At 39.8% G+C, this 23,400-nt stretch overlaps 3 protein-coding genes across 10 annotated transcripts in view; 2 read left to right on the forward strand and 1 right to left on the reverse strand.

The window, feature by feature from the left end:
- Positions 1-3,874, forward strand: part of IGSF3 (immunoglobulin superfamily member 3) — a 112,917-nt gene extending 109,043 nt beyond the window's left edge. For all 3 annotated transcript variants that reach the window (XM_088144544.1, XM_088144546.1, XM_088144545.1), the window contains one exon: positions 1,041-3,874. In XM_088144544.1, coding sequence (XP_088000670.1) covers positions 1,041-1,291 — 251 coding nt within the window. In that variant the 3' untranslated portion in view covers positions 1,292-3,874. The remainder of the gene's footprint in view (positions 1-1,040) is intronic.
- Positions 3,875-3,916: 42 nt separating this feature from the next.
- Positions 3,917-17,209, reverse strand: ADPRH (ADP-ribosylarginine hydrolase). 2 transcript variants are annotated; one of them, XM_007439176.4, is made up of 4 exons: positions 17,106-17,209; positions 12,994-13,342; positions 7,622-7,982; positions 3,917-5,484 (listed from the first exon to the last, which is right to left on the reverse strand). In XM_007439176.4, exons 2-4 carry the CDS (start codon positions 13,304-13,306, stop codon positions 5,091-5,093), a joined length of 1,068 nt encoding a protein of 355 aa, XP_007439238.1. In that variant the 5' UTR covers positions 13,307-13,342; positions 17,106-17,209; the 3' UTR covers positions 3,917-5,090. The 2 variants fall into 2 exon arrangements, with proteins under 2 accessions (XP_007439238.1, XP_007439237.1); XM_007439175.3 differs by having other exon boundaries at positions 17,007-17,139.
- LOC103059816 (T-lymphocyte activation antigen CD80-like) overlaps positions 16,228-23,400 on the forward strand; it is a 57,081-nt gene continuing 49,908 nt past the window's right edge. Inside the window, exons 1-3 of one of the 5 annotated variants that reach the window (XM_088144549.1) lie at positions 16,228-16,462; positions 21,819-21,873; positions 22,098-22,318. The gene's annotated coding sequence lies outside the window, so the exon portion shown is untranslated. The other 4 variants (XM_088144551.1, XM_088144550.1, XM_088144547.1 and 1 more) reach the window with 4 other exon arrangements.

A 23,400-nucleotide genomic window follows, 5' to 3' on the forward strand; every position in this document is an offset into this window, starting at 1 on the left:
GGGAACAAAGATCTAAAAATTAATTTCCCCTTGGGTGCCAGTCTATAGCCTGTACATATGGCCATTTATACTCATTTTTAGTGCTTGAGGGGTACAGTACCCTTTTTATGGAATTTGAAAAATTGTAATAAACACAACCTTTTGGTTAAAAGTGTTCTGCTCACACAGGAGTGATTTTAGTCACATTTGGCATATTGCTATTTTATTTATTTATTTATTTATATATCAAAGTTGTCACCGCCCATCTCATTAGAAAACAGCTCTGGGGGTTTACAGGAAAGATAAATATTAATTAAAAATACAATATAACAATTAATCCTAAATAAATAGTAAATATCTTCCAAGATAATTGATGGTAGCTAGAAATTATTAGGCTCAGGGAGTGTCATCTGAGTGCCAGCCACCCCCAGGGTTGGTTAAAACTCTTCTCACCCCACACAAGCTGACAGAACCAGGTCTTTAGTTCTTTCCAGAAAGCCAGGAGGGAAGGGGCCCACCACACTTCTGGGGGGAGAATATTTCAGAGGGTGGGGGCTACGGCAGAGGCGGCTTTTCTCCTGGGCCCTGCCAGCCGACATTCTCTCGCTGACAGGGTCTGTAGCATGCCCTCTCTGCCTGACCAGCTGGGACTGGTCAATGTGAGGGGGGTGAGACAATCCCTTGGGTAGCCTGGACCCATGCCATGTAGGGCTTTAATGGTTGTTTACAAGAGCCAGTTTGGTCTAGTGAAGGCACTGGACTAGGTGCAGGAAGACCTGAGTTCTACTCCTGGCTAAGGCACAGAAGCCAATTGGGTGACTTTAGGACAGTCATTGTCTCTCACCCCTAGAAGGAAAGCAATGGCTTTCTTCTGGAGATGTTGCCAAGAAAACTGCACGAATATTAAAACTGAACTGCACTTTGTGTAGTCATCAGGAATCAAGACTGACTTGACACACACACACATACATATACACACACAAATTAGTATGTTGGTATATACAGAAAAATAAATTTATTGACCTGAAAGTTTATTATTACCTTTGTCACTCTTTTTTTAGGTTCCTCTCTGCAATCTGTTATCTGCACCAATGACTCCCTGTTCTACTTCGTCTTTTTTTACCCCTTTCCCATCTTTGGCATTCTCATCATCACCATTCTTCTAGTGCGATTCAAAAGCCGAAACTCCAGTAAGAATTCTGAAGGAAAGAATGGGGTCCCCTTGCTATGGATCAAAGAGCCGCATCTAAATTATTCACCCACTTGTCTGGAGCCTCCTGTTCTCAGCATTCATCCAGGAACTATAGATTAAATGGAAGAGCCCTATGAGAGGTAAAGCTGTATCTGAAACCCAAAGGAGGTGTATTTTGTTGTCTTTTTATTTAACATCTGAACTTTTGAATACCAGCTTACCTGTTATACTGTTCTGTCACCTTTGGGGCTAGAGGAACTTGAACATCCCAGAATGCCTGTGAAGAACCAGCCAACTGCTAAGGGGGATAGAATGTCATCTGTTCACTGTATATAGTGGATTTTCATACCGTTTTCCTTTTCATCCAGTGTCATCATTTGTCCTCTGGGCTGTAATTCTGTTGCTCAAATACGTATTCTTGTATTATGCAGAGGACAGACTTCAGAATGTATTGATTTTGGTTGGGCTCTGGTTGTGCCAAAGTGGGCCACTTTATTTTGAGTAAGCTTGTTTTATCAAATGAGCTTGTTTTAGCAGCTACATGTCCTTGATTTTGGAGTGGGCCAGAAAGACTGCATATTGCTTTTGAGAAAATGAACCTAGGACCACTCCATACCACATATTAAGCAGCATTGTTTCTGCCATATTGGTCTCTGGATGTTTCTTATTCCTTGAGGACTAAAAATGCATACTGGGGGTAGGGGAAGGGCTTTGCTTTTACCTTCAAAAAGAAATTCCAGTCCATCAAAGAAAAATCTTGACTGCCCTAAGTACAATTACCTGTCTAATTCTGATGACCAGAAAGGCCCACAGTTGCCTTTGGTTTTATTATCCTCCACTATCACACTTGGAGACTGCAGGGGAAAAAGATAAAATTCCTAATCTTGACCAAAGTCATGATTTATGAAACATACGGAAATAGCTGCCTCTTTATGTGGCCTAGCACTGTAATAACTGTGGAATGTTGAAATAGAACAGAGAAAGGGCTGACAAAGTGACCAACTTCTGTTTCTTACAAGTGTTGTGTCCAGTTGCACTGTCTGCACAAAGCTTACATCAGGCAAGAAGGGGTATGAATGGTCTTCCTTCCCTCCAATATATGTATATGCTTTGTTATTTCAGCTTTATTTCTTCAGGTACACTACTCTTCATCTTCATTCCACCAGCCTTGCATAAGCCACAATAAGTGAAAATATGCTGGGCTAAGAACTGCTGTTCTTTCTATGAAAGGCACATCATTAAGAGACCTTGGTTCAGTTCAGGTGGAATTCCTACTTCCCACCAGAGAAAGTCAACAGCTCTTTCATGCGCTGTCCAGGAAAATGCTTGTTATACATGATGGACCAGATCTCTTGTGCCCTGATTCTAGCTACAGAGACAGGGAAACTTTTTTTAAAAGTGTGTGTTTACTGTCTTCCTAAAAGTCTTCCTGGCACAGCTTGTTGCTGATTTTCATAAAATGGATGAATCTGTGTAAGGATTCATAGTGTCAGCGATATATGCCAGCATGTTCTGCTGTCTTGACACGAAGGTGGTGATCAGTGGTAAGAGAATAGCAATAGAGCAGGTTTTCCTTCCTGAAGAGTGAAAACATGGAGTTTTGCTAATTTGCCCTTATTAAAGCAATTTGTGCGAATAACAAATTAAACTTAATGAATGGTGCTTTAACACTGATGCAGAGGTTTTTCTTATGTCAAGAGAAAGACATGCCTGTTATACTAGTACTAGAGCAGTCTTTCTCAACCTGGTGTCTTTGAGATGGGTAGAGACTACAGTTTACATAATTCCCAGTCAGCAGGGCCGTTGGTTATGCTGGCTAGAAATAACAGATATGTAATACAACACACATAGAGGACGTTAGGTTGAGGCAGGTGCTCTAGGGGAAAAAAACCACTATTGATCTGAGGTTTTGAAAAGTCTCCCTTTTATAAAAGAACTTTGTAGCATCCTAATAAAGCACCCAGAAAGTTCCCGGAACCAAATCTGCCTCTGCAAAACATTAATCCTATATAATGTGCAATTTGAAAACACATATACTTTTAGTCTGTCTGCCTACACTGTCTATTCAGAAGTGGGGGAATTTAAAAAGAAAAAGAAAATGAGACCCTCCCCCCCAAAAAAGGTCCTAGTTTCTCTCTTCAGTTCTATACATGTAAAATGTCTTGTACATATACTGCAGGGGGGCAGGAGCTGTGATTGAGTTCAGGTCTTAAAAAGGAAAGGAGGCAGTGGGACAATCCCCTGCCCCAAACAACATTGCTCCTTATCTTTGCATTGGAAATGTGTTGAACTGACCTAGTAGCATCAATGCTTCCCTACATTACCAGCAATCCTTCCCTTTGTCTCTGCACTCCTGCTTATGGAAAGCTATCCCACAGCGACATCCAGCGGCTAGCTCTCCAATCTGTGGACTATGGACTCCTGGGAAAGTATGTGGATGTCATTAAAGCCACTAGATAGTGGGAAAATTGTCCCACACGCAGCACCAAGGATCACGTGCAAATGACTTGTCTGTTGTGCTGCCAAGCTTATTACCAATTCAGGATGGGCTTTCTTTTTAAAACACAGGCACTGCCTGCAAAAAGCTTACACAAAGCTTTTTGGACCACTCTTTCTCTACCCAGAGAAAAAGGAACAAGCTACCTTTGCATGATGTGAGGAAACAATGTGTTTTTTATTATTATTAAAGAGAACTTTGTACCATGTTGCACTAAATGTTTTATACAACACACATGCAAGCTGTAGTAAACTGTGTTAAAATGGTGATTTAATGTCCTGTATTAATGGTTTTGAACTGTTAACAAAACTTCTTTTTATTGATACAACCCGGCTATCAAAGTGTTGCTCATGTCAAGTTGGATGTTCAACTGCAGCAAGCCACAAGGTTCTTGCTCTAGCCATGGCTTGGCATCACTGCCATGTGCACAGCAACACAACTATTGGACAAGTGCCTAAGATGAGTCACCTGTACAGAAGAATGGATTTCACTGGTCTATTCCCCTTTCGCTGTGAAAGCTAAGACTATGAACATACAACTTCACTGGGGCTTAGAAATAGTGGCAGATAGAAGATCTGCTTTTCCTTAATCATTCAACAATGCTGGGGAAGGAAGGGGAAACTAAGCTGATATTCCAGTATCTTATTAGCGGTATGCAAAATATCTCTCTGCTTAGCAATTGTTTTATCTCCCCCCCCCCTTCCTCGAGGGATTATCTTTAAAAGCAAACATATAGAACATATTTCTCAGTCTCAGTTGTTAGAGATCTAGGTGCAAGATGTGTTCAATCCAAATGAACTTATTTCAGAACTCTACTGGTAGAATGCACAAAGTTTGCAAGATGCTAAGCAAAACTTAATAATTCCTGAGGCCAAGGTGTGGCTCACTGCCTGCAAAATGTCAGAAGTCTGCACAGTACTGCTTATATTTATGGGAGCAATTTGAACTGAAGCATGACAACAGCTCAATTGCAACCAGAGGACTAATGGCCCTCTCCGATCATCTAAAACTACAATCCAAAAAGTGAAATTGGGGTAGGGATAATTATCATCTGCCTACACACTCCCTAGAAAGCCTAATGCAGGACACATTATTTAAATGGTATCAAAAACTCTTGTTTCAGATTTTTCTGCCACATTTCTAAATGCAAATGAAACACCAAAGATTAGAGGTCCCAATTAATTTTGCAAATAAAATGAGAGCTATCTTCCTTTTCCCCTTTTTCCAGCTAAATTTTATACTCTATTCAAATTCTTAACTTTGTAACATTTTAGTGGCAGATAGTGGTGCAGCTTCTAGTAGTATTTCCTACATAATTTAAATCACTAGATGTATTCACTTTTCATATTCTTTTACAAGTTCTTGAGAAGAATTTTATTTTGCTACGTTTTAATGGTTGCTTCATCTCTAGTGGTAGGACCTTTATGTAGTCAAGCTGAGGTGATAGAGTTCCTTAGCTACTTTTTCCAGTCGATCTCTGTATTCAATTTCTTTATAGTTTTTTTCACTAACCCCTTCGAAGCCATACATTGCCCCCCACCAGCATGCAGCAATCACCCCAGTAGAGTCACTGTCCCCACCATGAAAGAAGCTCCGCAGAGCCAACTCAGTCCAGTTCTTCGAACCCAATATGGCATCATAGGCAATCATGGGGGCATCATGGCCACTACTACCTCCCCACCCAGAAAAACTCAAGGAAGTATAGAATTCATCTCTCTCTTTCACACCAAATACTTCAGGGAAGGAAGGAGGAGAGTTCCCATCTGAGATCCCTCTAATTTCCAGGTATGTCTTCCACTGGCTTTCAAAGTAGTTCCTGTGAAATAGAAATCCAAAATTTCTATTGATATGCTAGATTTCGGTAAAATAAATTTGAATTAAAACTCTAACCATTCCACCTTCCCCACTTGATATTTGGGGGATTATGGAGGAAAGTTGAAGCCCAACGTAACAAGAAAACACTAGTTAGGAGATGTTGCCTTAGATGTACAGAAATGTAAAAATGAATCCAATATACAGTGTATTTGGAAAGTATTCAGACCCCCTTCACTTTTTTCAGTGTTGTTATGTTGCAGCCTGATACTACAATCATTCAAATTCATTTTCTTTTCTCATTAATCTACACTCAGTACCCCATAATGACAAAGTGAAAACAGAGTTTTAGAAATGTCTATAAATTTATTAAAAAGGAAAACCTGAAATATCACATTGGCATAAATATTCAGACCTTTTACTCAGTACGTTGTTGAAGCACCTTTGGCAGCAATTACAGCCTCGAGTCTTTTTCGTATAACATGACAAGCTTTGCACAACTGGATTCGGAGATTTTCTGGCATTCTTCTTTGCAAATCCTCTCAAACTCAATCAGGTTGGATGGGGACAGTCAGTAGACAGCCATTTTCAGGTCTCTCCAGAGATGTTCAATAGGGTTCAAGTCAGAGCTCTGGCTGGGCCACTCTAGGACATTCACAGAGTTGTCCCTAAGCCATTCCTGTGTTGTCTTGGCTGTGTGCTTAGGATCGTTGTCATGTTGGAAGGTGAACCTTCCGCCCAGTCTGAGGTCCTGAGCACTGTGGAACAGGTTTTCATTGAGGAGATCTCTACTATACTTTGCTCCATTCGGCTTTCCCTCAACTCTGACCAGTCTCCCAGTCCCTGCTGCTGAAGAACACCCCCACATCATGATGCTGCCACCACCATGCTTCACTGCTGGGATGGTATTGGGCAGGTGACGAGCGGTGCCTGGTTTCCTCCAGACATAACGTTTAGAATTGAGGCCAAACAGTTCAATCTTGGTTTGATCAGACCAAAGTATCTTGTTCCTCGCAGTCTGAGAGTCCTTCAGGTGCTTTTTTGCAAACTCCAAGCGGGCTTTCATGTGTTTTGCACTGAGGAGAGGCTTCCGTCTAGCCACTCTGCCATAAAGCCCAGATCAGTGGAGGGCTCCAGTGATGGTTGTCCTTCTGGAACTTTGTCCCATCTCCACACAGGATCTCTGGACTCAGTCAGAGTGACCACTGGGGGTTCTTGGTCACCTCTCTTACTAAGGCTCTTCTCCCCCAATTGCTCAGTTTGGCCAGGTGACCAGCTTTTGGAAGAGTCCTGGTTGTGCCAAACTTCTTCCATTTGCAAATAATGGAGGCCACTGTGCTCTTGGGAACTTTCAGTGCAGCAGAACTTTTTTTGTAGCCTTCCCCAGATCTGTGCCTTGCAATAATCCTGTCTCTGAGCTCTGCAGGCAGTACCTTTGACCTCATGGCTTTTGCTCTGACACAGTATGCATTGTCAGCTGTGAGGCCTTCTATGGAGAGGTGTGCCTTTCCAAATCATGTCCAATTTAATTTACCACAGGTGGACTCCAATCAAGGTGTAGAAACAGCTCAGCAACGATCAAGAGGCACCTGAGCTAAATTTCAAGTGTTGTTGCAAAGGGTCTGAATACTTATGCCAATGTGATATTTCAGTTTTTCCTTTTAAATAAATTTATAGACATTTCTAAAATTCTGTTTTCACTTTGTCATTATGGGGTACTGAGTGTAGATTAATGAGAAAAAAATGAATTTGAACTATTGTAGTATCAGGCTGCAACATAACAAGATTGAAAAAAGTGAAGGGGGTCTGAACACTTTCCGAATGCACTGTAATTAGAAGGCTTTGAGGCACAGGTTATCAAATAATGTCTGGAAAGATATGCAGATCAGCACTGAAAGTAGTGTAACTGGGCATTGCCCATTACCTTCCCCCTCTATTCTGGAGCTCCCTTGAGCTCTCTAGTTTGAGAGCTCAAATAAGAAAGGTGTGTATACCACTCATACATTATCTTTTTATTCCAAAGTATCTATGCTGGTTGTCTGGATAGAATACACTTAATGCTTGCTCAGCACTATGTAGTTAAAGCTACCGGATATGCTTAAAACCTTCAAACTATTAAAATCACAAATACCCATGCTTACCAATGCTCCAAATTTTTATCTACGAAGTAGCCTGACTTCTGGATATAGGCCTTTGCTTTAGGGATCACCTCCATTAGTCCTCTTCCCCACTCCTGTGGTGGTTTGTGGTTCACGGCATAATAAGTAAAGAGAGCAGACGCCAGGGATCCAAGATAACCAGTAGGATGATGGTGAGTCATTCGTCCACTCTCAATACTGATTGTAATCAATGTTTCCAGGTCTTCTGGATGACAAAATCTCAGTCCAATGCACATTGATCTCATGGCAGCTCCACAGCCGCCGCCTCCTTCACAGAAATTAGGTTTCCAGCTATCTGGGTCATCTGGATCCAAATTCAGAGCATAATGCATGCAGGTATTACCTATGAAAGATGGAACACTGTATCAGAACCAAACATGTTTGTTAAGTAGGCAGCAAAAACAATAAAATTAAAAACTACAAATGGAGCTTAGACCCATCATTTCCAAAAGCTTAGTACCTCTCCAAATGATTTAGTACCATTATCAGAAAAATCCTCCCTGAATAACCTTTTGCTATGCCTGTCTCTTTATACAATGTAAAATTGAAACAGTGTCCTCACTGGGTGTCTCCAAATACATTTTCTTACAAGACCCATCATCCTTAGTCAACCTAGCCAGTGCTGCCTGAAGATGAGGGCTGCACTCCCAATACATTTTAAGAACACAGAATAGGAAAGCCTAGTTCACAAAATTAGCAGTTCTTCAGTATTTTGGAAAGTACTGAACTATTAAAGAGAACTCTGCTTGCAACGAGAGAGTCAAAACTGGCAATCCATCTTAATGTAAACCCCACCTCTTTTGTACAAGTGGACAAGTGTACAAAAGCCTATGTTTTATACAAGAAGGCTATGTTTTACCACTGTGAAACTGAAAACTGAACAATTTTCATAAATCTGAACAGCATTAACAACATTGGTAAAACAAGTAGGTTGAAGAAGCAGATAATGTAATAATTACAAAAAGTCTAATTAAAATAATAAACCATCTAAGGATATAATCAGATGTATACTTAATATAAAAATAGGCCACACTGAGTGTTGTGGGACCTAATTCCCACAAAACATACAGGATATATATGAACCAAAATATGTCAATGAATGAGAAACCTTTTAAATGTAAATCAAAGTATGCATGTACTAAACCTAGAAGAAAACAATTCACTTTTTTGAACTCTTCCCAAAGCTGTGCAATATCTCCAGTGTGGTATGCTGTGAATATCCTAAATGAAAATGCAGAGAATCAGTATAAACATTTTAATTGTGTTGTGACCACTTTAGAGATGAGTTTAAAAATGTAAGGATAACTCTGCCGAATCAGATCTTTAGTCAATGTTAGCCCTTCAGTCAAGTTTCCAAATGCTCCCAGCAAAATTTCTCCAGAAAGAAACAACACAGAGGCAATAGTCTCGCCTATGTTTTGTCCCCAAACATCCAAACCCAGCTAAAATTAAGGTGTGACTGGTAATGCTAAAAGCACAATAATCAGAGTTCTTTCCATTTTAGAGGCCGTTAGCACTGCTCTGGAATTGTTGCTTAGCAAGTCTTCCAATAGTTGGGTTGCCACAGGAAAGAGGATATGAATATATTCTCTGTAGTGCCCAGAGTAGGACAAATACTGATGGGTGGATGTTAGAGAGAGAGAGAGAGAGGTGTGTGTGTGTGTGTGTGAGAGAGAGAGATCCAAACTTGAAATAAGAAGCAACTTCCTGACTGTGAGAGCTATTAAGATGGAATAGCCTGCCTGCTGGAGTGTCTGGGATGGTCTGAAGATTCCTGCTCTGAGCAGGGATCTGGAGTACAAATTCTCCAAGGTACCTTCCAACCTTATGATTTTATGAATCCACCAGAATAGGCTTTAAATATCTCACAATATTATCCCTGGTGAAAGGGTAGGAAGCTAACGGTACTGAAAAATAATGGAGGAAAGGATTACTTGTCAATGTCTTTCTTTCCATATTTTTAATGAACATGTTTTTCGGTTCCACTAAATACAAAGAACTTTAAGCATAGCAACAAGGAACCACAAAGAAATACAAAGTATCTTTTGGGAATAGAAGCAGTCCATCTCCCAATACCAGCTGCTAAAAATCTGCATGGGAGAGAGTTATTGGCCTTCTGACAGGCTCTGGTTTCAATGGTGGGAAGAAGAATACAGGACTGGAATGGAATCTTAGCTATGATACAGTGGAGATCTGGTTTTCAAAATCACAGGACGGCATGGTTCACACAAGAAAACCAAGACCTCTGTTATCTTAGAGTGCAGAACAGAGAATGATGTAAGTTACAGAAAGCCATTTTAGAGAGCAGTTTAACAGTGAAACTAATTACTTAGGTGGTGGGCTTCACTTAACTGAATATGTTTAAACAGTGACTGGACATGCATCAGCTGGACATGTTTTAATGTAGATGTCTGCATTAAGCAGAGTCAAGCTCACTACCCCTGTGTGACCACTGGCAGTTCTGTAACTCTTAAGAGTTGAAGGCTATATCTGATGTATCTTTGTAGGAAGGAGAAGGTGAATTAATTCAATAACATGTAGTCTTCTGTTAAAAAAGAAAAATATATAATTTTTAGGTTGAAAAATGCTTCTTTAAATAAGTTAATCTCACTAATGTATTCTGATCCTGGAGATGAGCGTTTACCTAGCACCAAGAGATTACAGAACAACAAGGTTACTTTGCAAGCTTTTCTGAAGGTCAGGGCAGGAGAAGGAATTTCCCTATGCCTTCTCCAGAAGGGGAAAATCCCTATGATTTGCAGAGTTTCAGGCTTGTAAAACAGTAAGGTGGTTCACAGTTGTATAAGTCAACAACAAAAAGCCCCCAAGCTATACCACAAGCAACTACAAGAAGCCCCAACCATGGACATTTTCTAAAAGTCATTTAAAAGTGCCCTTTGTATTTCAGCCTAACTTGGAAGTTTTCAGGGGGAATAATGGTGGGTCACTGGTACAGCAGAGATACTTTGCACAAGAAGGTTTCTAATCCAACCTATCCTCAGTTATGTCCGGGAAATACTCCTTGCCTAAAAACTATAGCTGTAGTGCACAACCTGAGGCCACTAGATTTTAGGTGTTCCCAGAGGCCCTCTACAAGTAGCCACCACATTCTGTACCTTAATGAGTCACAAGAGGAAAACAGAAGAGGAACTTTATTCATAATCTAGGGACCAATCAGATTGTGTTTAATTCATTTGATTTTCTATGCACTTCCCTTTTCTTCTTATTTTATTTATGCCTGAAAAAAAGTATACCCTTGCTTTGGAGAACTGCTAGCATGAGTGAAGGTAAGACTTGAGCCAGAAATCTTTGGCACACCTGAAATATTTTGCTGCTTAAAAAAAATTAATTCAAAGATCTGTAGAAAACCACATGAAAGTACAGCATGAAAGATCAGTTAATCTATACTTCCCAAATTTCCCTTTCTAAGCACTGAAGATTAATCCAACCACTGAGGTAATCTGGGACAGAACAGCAAATAGTCAAGAGCTGATGGAAGTGGGACTCAAACAATACATGGATGTTCATGGGTCCTTCATGTGAACCTCAGTTGGCTTTAAATACTTTTTTTAATAGGAATTTATAGGTCTTTTCCCAACCACTTTGGTCTTTGCCAAGTGGGCAAAAATTCTCATATATGTTGGCTAAGTTCCCATATGTTTAAGGCTATAGTGATATATTCTGCTAAGTCACAAATCATGGTTTATCTGCCACAATTGTTCACTCCAAACCCAAGAATCCAGAGTTTGGCTTCCTGCAATGTGTGAACCTAACACTGTTTTTCGGGTTTTACTGAACAGAAATTTTATTTATTTAAATTTATATATCCCTTTTCTCCAAAAAAAGCTTCTAATCAGCTTATAAAATTGTAACCCCCCCCCCCACAATAAAATAAATAGCAGAACAAAACAGCAGTGCTCTTAGGAGCAGCCAACAGCATCCAAACTTATAGCAAGATCTCCCTCGTCACAAATCTATTCCCAAGGCCTCCAGAATAACCAACTTTTAGTAGCTGTCTGAAAAACCAACAGGGTGGGAGCCAAACTTATTTTGAGAAGAAGGCTGTTCCACAGAAGGAGAAAGCACACCTGAGAAGACTCATCCACATGGTGGCCAAAGGAACCCAGAAAGAGCCCCCTTTCCAGTCATACTTGGGAGAAGGTGGTCCAGTAGATATTCTAAGCCATGTTGGGCTTTCAAGAAAACCACCACACCTAGAACTGCATCTGGAAGGGAACCGGTGAACAGTGTAGCTCTCACAGTAGAGGCTTTGCATGAGAAAATAGACTCTCATCACTACACAAACCACTGCATTCTGGACCAGCCAAAGCTTTCCAGTGGTCTTCAGTATATTTGATGGAAAAGGGAAATGCCACAATATACTTGAATCACCATTTGACATGTTCTATGGATAGACTGGAGAGATGAACATTCCTTTAGGTGGGAATTGTTTGGAGATGGTGCCATATCCTGATTAAGAGAAGGAGCTGTTATGCAAGGAACAGAAATTGCTAACTATACAAGGAGGGAAGATTGAGTAATGGAGTAAATCTTTGGATAGATCTCACCTTAGCCTACTACACAGGGTAGAAGATTAAAATGGGAGAACTGCTCTTCCTATTATATAGGGTCAGGTGATTGTCTCACACAGCAGATTTGGGGTATACTGTATAAAAAGACAGTGGACTATTATTTCAGCTGTTATTATTGCACGGTATTTTAATACAAGAAAGAGAAAAAAGACTCTGGAATGTTCCACCTTAGGTGCCAAATAATTTGGTAGCTTAGAGATTTATGACTGGGGAATACACTGAGAATTTGGATAGCTCTGAAGAAGCTTATGCCATCCTGAATTCTTCAGGGAAGCAAACAAAAAAGGAAGTAGGTGAATAGGTATTGCTGCCACAATTTTATGTTTTGGGTTCCTTCTTTCTTATCCCCCTGCCAATCTTCAACAAGCTACTACTCTCCAGATAGGTTGGTCTATAAGTCCCATTATTCTCAATCAACATACTCGGTACCCTGACACAGTGGGGGTGTTTGTTCCAATCCAACTGGAGCGCCATGGTGTTGTCCCTCTAATAAAACCTGATGGGAAAAAATAAACTGAGTATGTGCTGTGGCTGTTAAAGCATACAAGTAATTTTCAGTAATTACAGCCAGGAATGGCTCTGGAGGCCACAAAAAGTAGGTTACCAGCAGCAGTAGGGCCTATGGTTAACTACTACTGCTTTAAAGCAGGAATTATAAAACCGGGGCCAATGAACAGAGTTGCAAATGGAGCCTTTCTAAGAGTTCAGACGTTTGAGAAATACTATTCTACTCCTTCCTGTGGAAGCATTTTGAAAGTGTACCTGGAGCTCGTCCAGCCATGTCGCTCATACAGTCTCTGTAGTTTGTTGCAAGGAGTTTGTACAAGTGGAGTAAGTCTGGGTTTTTGCCAGCAGCAGCCAAGGCTTCAGCAGTAGCCAAGTGCATGATGGTGTCATCACTGACCTTCCAGCCTGCTACATTGAGATGGCCCACGCCACCCATTTTGGCCACTTCGTTGTGAATCTTCTCACCACTGCGTTGGAATTCCCATTTTCTGTTACAAAACCCTAAGGCATCTCCAGCTGCACTCAACACCATGGCAGCCACATAGTTCTCCAACAGGCCAGAACACATATCGTGTTGCCACAAAAAGATTAAAATCAAGAAAATCTGAAATAAAAAGTTAAAAACACATTGTGATTGATTTCCCTAGACATCTCAATTTACAGTGCACAAATTTCAGCTGTTTTATTTTTATGCATTCAGTCTTTTTTTTATAATTGCTTAGGCAGAACACACTTAAAAATGATTTGGAAGAAATGCTTCAGAACTTACATGAGCAAAGCATCTGTATGCTGTTCACTAAAGCATACAGATGCTTTTTTCAGATTTCTGCATGAATTTGAAAGAAAAGTTGCTGCTTTAACAAGTCAACTCATGTGGAAACCTGAAAAAGTATGGGCTGCTTTAATGAATAATAGAAGAATTCTGCTCTTAGGAGGTGCAAAGCCCAAATAATGCTCATTCTCGGATATTGAGGGCACAACCAATGGGGGAAAAATCTGTGCATAGTTTAACACACAGTGTTAAACAACACTCATATATGAAACATAACTAGAAAATAACAGGTAGCTTTTAAAAGCTCTCATTTAAAAGAAGGAATTTATTTCTATTCTTTCTAGAACCTGACACAAAGTAAATCATCTCTTTAATTGTGGAAAAACCCTGTCCTTCTTTTCAAAACGTTTAGCCAATGAATGAAAAGTTCTAACAGTGACTAAGTACTGGAAGAAGTTCCTGGTTCATTTTGTCCTAATGAAAAGTGATTGATTGCTGTTCCATTTAACAAACAATCAGACAAATTGTTTTTTTTCCAACAATTTTTCTGTGTTACATAAATTTAGCAAGCCCTCCTCCAAAACAAAATAAAACAAATCCAAAAGCTAGGACCAGAGACTAAGGTCAATAGTACTTTTTATTCAATTTTACTTTAAATATTGGTGATTTTTGAGGATATATATATCTGTCTATCCTCAAATATCTGTATCAAATATATATATTCTCAAATATATATCTCAAATATACTCCTGTCAATGCATCTAAATCAAATCCATTATGAAACACCCTTTGCAAAAAACAGTTGGGAGAACATGAGTTACACAGTATTACAAGATATCCTAGTTATATCCATTGGGGAAGGAAGATTGGTATATAACAACCCTGCAGAGTATTCTCCTGGTGGCTCTGCTTGGTTTTTTTTTTTTTTAAAACAGGTTTTGTAGCAGACGCATCATAGCCAGCAAAATAGTAGCTGTGCAGAAATTAGCACTCTTACATATTGTAGCAGGAAATAATTCTGATTTGAAGATAATCAAGTCTCTTGTTTGTTATCTGGACAGAAGAGAACTGGGCTACTCTGCAAGCTGAGCCCAAGAGCCATTACTGTACAACACTGAAGGAAGCCAAGGAAAAGGTGGATTTCATTTACATTTTGCTTTCCCTTCAAAAATGGCATTTAAGACAGCTAGCAATAATATAAAAGTCCTGTGTAATAAAAGGGTTTATACCCAATATTTTGATTGTTGCCTAGAAACAGGTTGGCAGACACTGGCATTGCTTGTAGAGGAAGCATATGACCAGCGCATTCAGTAGCTGCAGCCACAGCACTTGTGACCAGCTGAAGTTTCAAAACACCTGTAGCCTAAAGCAAACCTGTATTGAAACATTACTGCAGCACATGTGGAATAAGCTATAGTAGACTAATCTGAAAGCTTTAGCAATTAGTAGAACTAGAAAAAAGATATTCCTATTTCGATGGATCTAGGGATTTCAAGATAGGTCAACCAAAATATCTAGATCTGACCTGACACATGCCAGGATTACTTCTTGCTTCTCAATAGGTAAACATGGGAGTTAATCAAGTGGAGCAGAAGAAAGGTGGCAGTCCAGCACAGATAAGATTATTTCTTAATCTGATGTTTTCAGTGATATACAACATTTTTATCAGCTGGATCAAGCATCAGTTTGTTCTCCTTCAATCAGTTCATTAATATCAGACACCATTTGAGAATCTGAAGAACTTGCTTTAATGTCAAGATTTAATTGAGGATCTTATCCAGAGGCAGAAAGATGATATCTAAATTCCAGGATGACACACTTAAAAAGAAATTTCTTAAGGTCAGAATTATTTCTCTTGGCAGGCTCAAACTATTAAAACTTGTAGACTTTTTGTCCAGTGCCATCTGGTCTTTCAATACAGTAAATACAGAATCAGACATTAATTAAACAGAAATTAAACCACCAAACGGTATAAAATTCTGTAATGTAAACATTCCCAAGTTAGCTACTGAAAAGTTGCAGATCAACACCATGAAGACAAAGTGAGCTTCCAAACCATTGCCAAATAAATCCATTTCTTCCCATTTCTATTGCAAAAGGCATTCCCACAGCTACTTTCTAAAGAATACTCATCAATGTATTCCAGAGGGCAGAAGGAACTACATAGCAACAGAGCTTGTGCTTTGCCCACACCTTCCAACCCTAGCCAGTCCAAGTAGCCTGGGAACTCTTCTGATGGTGTTTGCACTCCATGGTAACCCCAGAGCTTCATCCAGTCAAAGACTTAGTAGCAGGAGTTAGGGAATAGGGAATTAAAAAAAGGGGGGGGGGTTGCAACTTAGGGTGTTATTTCAACCCAATCCTTTTATGAAGTTATGTATTGTGTGCACGCTGAAGATAGGTTTATTCAGCAGCCAAAAGCGTGTTGTGCAGCTGAAGCTGCTAAGTGAACTAGTGCTCTGATAGAAGGATCCCTCAACAAGTGAAGCTGTCAAGCTTATGAAAAGGCGTTATTACCAGCAGGCGCAATTAATTCAATTGTAAGGCTTCTGCACCATGTTTCTGTGATAGAGGTGCTGATAGATTCTAGGTTAATCGCCTTCAGCGTGTCATTCAGCAACAAGCCAAGGGACAGGTACTTGACGGGACATGCGACCCCGCCCTACAGGATTAAGCAACAGTTTCTGAGTCAAGGTGCACTGAATCAGGCAATTCCCTACAGTACAGTATGGCTTTCGTTAGGCCGGGTAAAGATAAATCATTCGGTGTTTCCCCGGCACGCCACTCCGGGTCCTGGCTAGCAGCGCGAGGTCCCGGATCCCCCATCCTCAAATCCTCTCCCGCCGGAGCCGGCAGTCGCTCTCAAGGGCGCCGTTTCTCGGCCGAGTCCTGCTCGTACTATCGGTGGTTTCTCGGCGCGGGGGGGTTTCTTCGCGAAAAGTTCCTGAAGAGGTAAGAGGGAGGGCCCCACTCTCACCGGGCTTCCCAAACCACGAACTTGGTTTTAGCTCGTCCCTCCGCCTTCTCTCACCCTTAACCATGGGTGCAGCCTTTTGCAACAGTCACGGGGAGCAAGCCCTAAAAAACCCTGGAGGAGGAGGGGGGGTATATTTAGGTAACAGGAAAAAAGGGGGGAGTGTTTGCAACTTCGGGTGTTCATGATTCTTCTACTAAAAAAAAAAATCCAAATGCTCTGATTGCTGCAATGCTAATCACCCTTGCTTATCAAGGACTACGGCCCGCTAAGTACAGTGGGACGCGCTTCCAAGTAAATAGTTCGGGGAGTCCCCTGTAAGGCTACCACCCAATGTCTGTTTGCTTAGGAGCAGGTCTAGGTGGCGCTTACTTCTGAATGCACAAGTATTAGGCTACTTATTTTCCTTACGGGAAAAATACAGAAATTCGGCAAAAGTAGAGGGGGAATAGCACATGCCAGGTATCTTGATTCCCACCCTGACCTATCCTGGGTTATTTCAAATTAGAGACTCAGCCATACTTGCAGTGGCGTTCTGCGAATGTCAGCGATCGCGGACCCGCGGCTGAGACCCGGCGAAAAGCCCGAAAGAAAATGGGAGCGGGAAGCGGCGGCACCCACCTTGACTCAGCCCGTGGCGGTGCGCAAAAGCCGCAGCTGGTTCTTGGGGAATGTAGTTTGGCGGAGAGCGCCGAAAGAAGTGCTTCCCGGTCATATGACCCCCGTTTTGCTTCCCGGGAATTTCCTTTGGATCTAGTCTGGGTGGCCGGAAGCGAAGTCCGCGTTAAGGTTGCAATCCTATAGCCGCAATTACTGATAAGTAGCCAAACTTTGAATAATGATTAACAGAGATATTATGTGTGCGTCTATCAGTGACCAGTCCCATTAAGGCATTAGCCTGGGCTTGTTAAGTAGATTGATTGGCATCTGTGAAGGCATCTAGTCGGGCGTGGGTGGAAACCACCTGTTTTTGGTAATAAAAAGACCAAACACATGGAGCATCCTCTTTCCTATTCAGGACTGAGTAAATTCCTCTGAATGAGGTGGTCAATAAAAGCCTTTTCAGAAAATCCCCAGATTTCCATGAAGGGAAGTGCTAATAGAGCAACTTTCCATATTTTTACTCTAAAAATGTAAAATTTAATTTTTATCTAACAATGTAACAAATATTTAAAATTAAATCTAAAAATGTTATATAAAAAATGCTGCTTCCCCCCCCCATTCATAGAGAACGCTCCAATTAGTTTACAGTATAAATGCACACACAAATAAAAATGGAGGATAAAATAAATTAAATCATAAATAAGGTAACTTCACTTTAAAAGCCTGGTCCCCTTGAAAAATAGATTGCATACTGATCACTCCCAAGTGCCAGATATACAAATCTCTGACAGCAGTTGTGGCATAAGAGTGGGGCAGGCTTTTCCTTCAGATCTGAATAGCTGGACTGATGATAAAATCCTTAAAATTGTCAGATTATCCAAATCCCAGACCCACCCACATATATGATGTAGCCTCCCCATTTTTCAGCCTTTCTTTCTTGTCCCCAAATGTTATGTGTGACTTCTGGCCACTGAAGTTTGCCTACCGTGATGTATATTTCCATTTGGCAGTGCCTGGACATAATCTGCTTAAAGAAATCCAAGAAGGGAAAGCAAAGGCTGTTTTTATCACATATTTCCCTATTTTCAAAATATAACCTTAAGAATCTGCTTCTTCAAAATGTCCTATTTTAATTGGTTTAGGGGGGAAAAAAGTTGGGTATACACTAAAAAACTATATTACATATATAATGCTGATATATGCCCTTACTTCCATACCTTAACATCAAAACATGCTTGTACTAGTGAGTCTAAAATACAGTATCATTTCATTTAAAACAGGAGAAAAGTTTAGTGTCTTTTTGAAGGTGCTGAGATACAGGTCTCAGGATTGCAAGTTGTCAGATAGTCAGTACTCCAGAAAAGATCCAGTCTACAGAATATAATCTTAATTAAATTAAGAATTAAAATAGTTCTTCAAATTTGTAACGAATACCATTAAACACAGAATTACAAACATTAGCAATAGGTTTGGCAGTCTGAGACAAAATCACAACAGTAAAGTAAACCAATACCCTGAACCTTTGATGTATAGTCCTAACCATTCTCTTTTCAAAGTCCTACTTTTACAGTGGGGAAAAAAAGTTATCAGACCACCAGTCACATTCAAAGAGCCTATATAGTCCCTTTGGAAGTCTTTTTTTCAAGGCAAAGGAATATATCCAGATCCCATCAATGACAGAGATTCAGTGTTGGCTTGTTGAAACCACGTCCAGTACAAACACGCAGGTGTGCTGTCTTTAAGTAACGCAGGAAAAACAAAGGGCTTATAGCGAGAAAGGAAAAGCTATTGAATCCTGGATGTTAGGGCTGGTCTCACTGTAGCTTCTTTCTTTTTGAAACACAGTTCTTCCAAACCAGACAGAAAGGATGACTGGAAAGGAAGAATGGAAGCTATTAACAACTATCACTTTATAGAATAAATAGAAAAATGTAGCCTCTCAACAGAAGAGCCATCTCTTCTGTTAAGTGAAGTCCCAAACTGATCTTTTCATGCTAGAAAAGTAAATTCATCGGCTAGGAGGTTTTCTATTTGGACAGGGCAATAAATAAATTCTAGAGCACTAAATCAGAGTTGTCCACATACGGTATACAGTATACGTCTCTGGTATAGAGAGAAGAGTGTGAGAGAAAGTGTTGCTCCTCCCTGCCTCTTTTTTTTTTTCCCCATATTGCTATGAGGGTGGGGATGAACAAAAAGCAAATGTTTCTCAGAAGACATTTGCAGCTTCTCTTTTCCCTCCATACTATTTAACAGGGGGGATCCCCAAAGGACATTAATTTAGAAAGAAAAGAAAAACAGTCTGGCTCACTTCAGGCTTATCTGGCATATCAAAGGGAATTTCTGTAGCCTGTTTCTCCAGCTGGATTTAAAAGTATCCAGGGACTCTGGAAGATACTTCTAAATACTTTGAAGAATCTAGGGGTTCTGGAACTCACTTCTAGTTTGGGTAGGAAACAGTACACTTGGTAAGGATACCCTAACACCAACCTTTTCTTTTTTTAACAAATTCCTTGGATGCTGGGAGGATTTTCTGAAGACTCTCCTATGGGCATATCAGGATTCAATAGGTTAGGGACCTCAGAAGAATGAATGGTGTCATGTAGAGACCCAGGAGTCTGCTTTGCAGTTGTCCCTAACTCTTCTCTGGGCAGAAGTAAGATGAAGTTTCTCTTTCAGCTTCCATGGTATAACTTTCTCTCACCAGTTGTGCTTCTCATAAAGGGAAGGATTACCACTACCAGTTATCTCATATCATGAAAAAGACTGTGATATTTCTACAGCCTTGGGATCTGAAACAGTTCTTCAGAATCCAAATTTTCTTTTTTTTCTAGATATGACTGTATAGCAAACCACTGCTGATCCCAGAGGGCTAATTGTTCTGACCTATTCAACTATATACAGTACTGACTGCTTCTACCTATATTGTTGTACAGTATAGTATATCCTATAATTCTACCTCTAGTTTTATTCTGTTTCCCGAAAGTATGCCCCAATGTTCTTATATATTGACCTGTATATTATTCTTAAACTCACTTTTTTGTCTTGTACCTATTGATTTTTTTTATTGCTCCCTCCCACTGCCATATTTTTTTCTTTTGTCGTCTTTTGTGGTCAACTTCTTGTCTCTCAATACTATTACTATTACTAATACTAACAATTCTAGATTATTGGGGAATAAATACTACCAGGTCAATTTACTGATATTGTTTCAAGGATTAAGGGAAAAAAGAGGACAACTTTGCTTTCCTGTCATGTGGAAGTGTTGGCACCTGAGTCAGAAAATTACCAACTGGTTTGGTTCAGAAAAATGCAAGAGCCTAAGGGAAGTTGACTTGCAGAGTACCAGGGACTCCCATCATGGAGAAGCAGAGATATTAAGAGCATAGGCCACTTTAACCAATGACCTTCAGACATTCATAGGAGAGATGGTATTGTTTGGGGAGATTGTATTACTTCTGCCAGTTCTGGATTTAGACGTGGTAAGGCTCTAAGCAATATAAAGCTTGGAGGCCCCTTGTTAAAAAGTTACACCAGAAGATCTCACAAAGGTGTGCCCCAAAACAGGACCTTGGGTCACCACAAAAAAATTGAAAACATATATATGCCTTTTAATTAAATTTTAAAAAGCCATTTTAAAAATACACATAATTTGCTAGACAAGATTTTAAAAACTGCAGTACATATAGAAGCCACATAAAATTATAAAAGCCAAAAATAATAAACCCTGAAATTTTGTGAGGCCCTAAACTGTAGCTTGTTTAGCTTATACCTAAATCTGGCATTGCCCTTGTTTCATTAAAGATAGCTTTATTTTTCTTGTGGCTTGACATTTGAGGTTATTTTTTGTCTTAAAAAGGAAGACCTATATAAAGATATAAATTGTGATTAATAATATGAAAGACAAAATTCCTCAGATTTAGATAAATTTTCTGCAGAATGTGTTTTGATTAACTGAGATTCTTTTGAATTACAGAATGGATACTTTCAGGATTAGATCATTCAGCCTTCTTGGAAAGAGGTCCAAGTGTGACTGAAGCTACTTTTTAAGTCCGTATTAACTGAAGTATAGTGGGTATATTGAAGATGCATTTATTTACATATCATGACTATCAATTCAATTCCATAAATCCTTTGACTATTCTCATTAGCAATGAGCCTAGTCAAAAAAGAACAGGTTTCAATCTGTACATTCAAGTGTGAAGAATAAATCTACAAAGAATGTCATTAACCACATTTTGTACAATTTAAAATTTTAAACATTTCCAGAAGAACAGCTGTGTTTGTTGCAGAAAAAAAATTGTGGCAGCCTTAAAACAAATTTCATTACGTTGCAAGATTTTGTGAACTATAGTCCATTTCATCAGATCTGTGGAGAAATATCCTGAGACTGGAGTTGTGTGAGAATAAATTCTCACAGAGATTGGTAGTGGAACAATAATTACACATGATTGGAATGAGGGAATAATCATGATCAGCTTCTTTAAGAAGATTGTTGGGTATGTGGGTGAAGCTGTGTATGTTTGCTTTTTTTTTCCCCTGCTGGATGAAATGCTTGCTTGCTGATCCCATGACCTGAGGGGAGAAGATTTACAGCTGCAGCTGATCAAGTGAATGGGTCATGTCCAGTACTCTTTAGAAAAAGGAGAGACAGTTAGGAATGTATGGCTGCAGTGAGCCAACAGAAACAGGAGAGTTGATAAAAATTTCTTCATTTTTTTTCTTTTTCAGAAAGAGTAGGACAAGGAACTTCGGTACATTGACCTTCTACCTCCAGAAGTTCAAAGTAAGTTTAATATATAAGGAAGCGAGGAATCTAACTCTGGGGCGGGGCGGGGGGGACACAGCAAATTGCTTTTTGTTTTGGAAAAAAAACAAAAAACTAAGTCACCAACAGTGTGAAGGCAGAGAGCCAGCAAGGGGGAAGGTGCTTTCCAGGTTATTGCTAGCATGATAAGTGTATGATTATCTACCTGTTTGGCATAGTTTATACTTTCTCCTGTCTTTCAGAAAGAAAGTCTCTCCCTGAAACCAAAGTAGTTGAAGTAGAGATCTTTAGACAGCCAGAGAAGTATGTAAATAAGAGCTTCCAGGATGCAATGGCTTTGTCCCACCCACAGGATGACCAATTCCTTGCTGTCAAGGAGAATGAGGCTCTTGGGGAAGGAGGATAAAAGAGATGTTGTCATAGGAAGAATCCAATCCTTGGGTTATGTTCACCTTTGATACAGGTAAGATTTAAAAAAAACAGGAGTCATTAGAGTCTTGGACTTTCGTGCAGTTAGTAAACAGAACTTTGAAAACCTGTCAAATCCCCTCTCTACTTTAACTTATGCCTAACACAATCCCAGTGGAGTTGTTTAGAGTTTATTTCTCATGTTTCTACTTTCCCAGGACTCAGCTGTCTTTTCTGTACCAGCTCCCTCTTCTTTAAGTCAAATCCACATTCAGTCACACTACTTTTCCCATCAGAATTGCTTCTGCTTCCTTGCCCTACATCAATGAACAAGTCTGAGATGGAAGACTTAAATGAAACTGCAGTGTGCCCCTCCTCTCTTGTTCCTTGGCAACAATAACTGGTAGTAGGAACCACGTAGTCTTCCTTGTCATTATTGTCTAGAGGCAGTTATGGTGTATGCATGTCCTCTGCCACTTCCCAGGATTGCTACGTGTCAGGGTAGCCTTTCCAGTGAATCAAATATTCTCTTCCCCCCCAAGTTAAGTGTTTTATTGGTTACAAAATACAAACAATATATTATAGAATACAGCTACTTGAGTACAGCGGTATGTATACAATAAAAATTGGAAACTGTTAACACTGTGATGATTAAGGTCAATTAAACTTTAAAAATGAGAAAAAGTTATATCAAAGTTGGATATGATTTCTAAAATGTTAATGAACATAAGAACACTTAAGTTGTGCAATTAATGCTACGTACAGTGGGACAAAAAAGTATTTAGTCAGCCACCAATTGTGCAAGTTCTCCCACTTAAAAAGATGAGAGAGGCCTGTAATTTTCATCATAGGTATACCTCAACTATGAGAGACAAAATGGGGGAAAAATCCAGAAAATCACATTGTCTGATTTTTAAAGAATTTATTTGCAGATCATGGTGGAAAATAAGTATTTGGTCAATATCAAAAGTTCATCTCAATACTTTGTTATATATCCTTTGTTGGCAATGATAGAGGTAAAAGGTTTTCTGTAAGTCTTCACAAGGTTTTCACACACTGTTGCTGGTATTTTGACCCATTCCTCCATGCAGATCTCCTCTAGAGCAGTGATGTTTTGGGGCTGTCACTGGGCAACAT

Source organism: Python bivittatus, unplaced genomic scaffold (assembly GCF_059951505.1).
Source record: "Python bivittatus isolate LINGU-HERP-01145 unplaced genomic scaffold, Pbiv_v1 ctg000350_np1212, whole genome shotgun sequence".
Taxonomy (NCBI): domain Eukaryota; kingdom Metazoa; phylum Chordata; class Lepidosauria; order Squamata; family Pythonidae; genus Python; species Python bivittatus.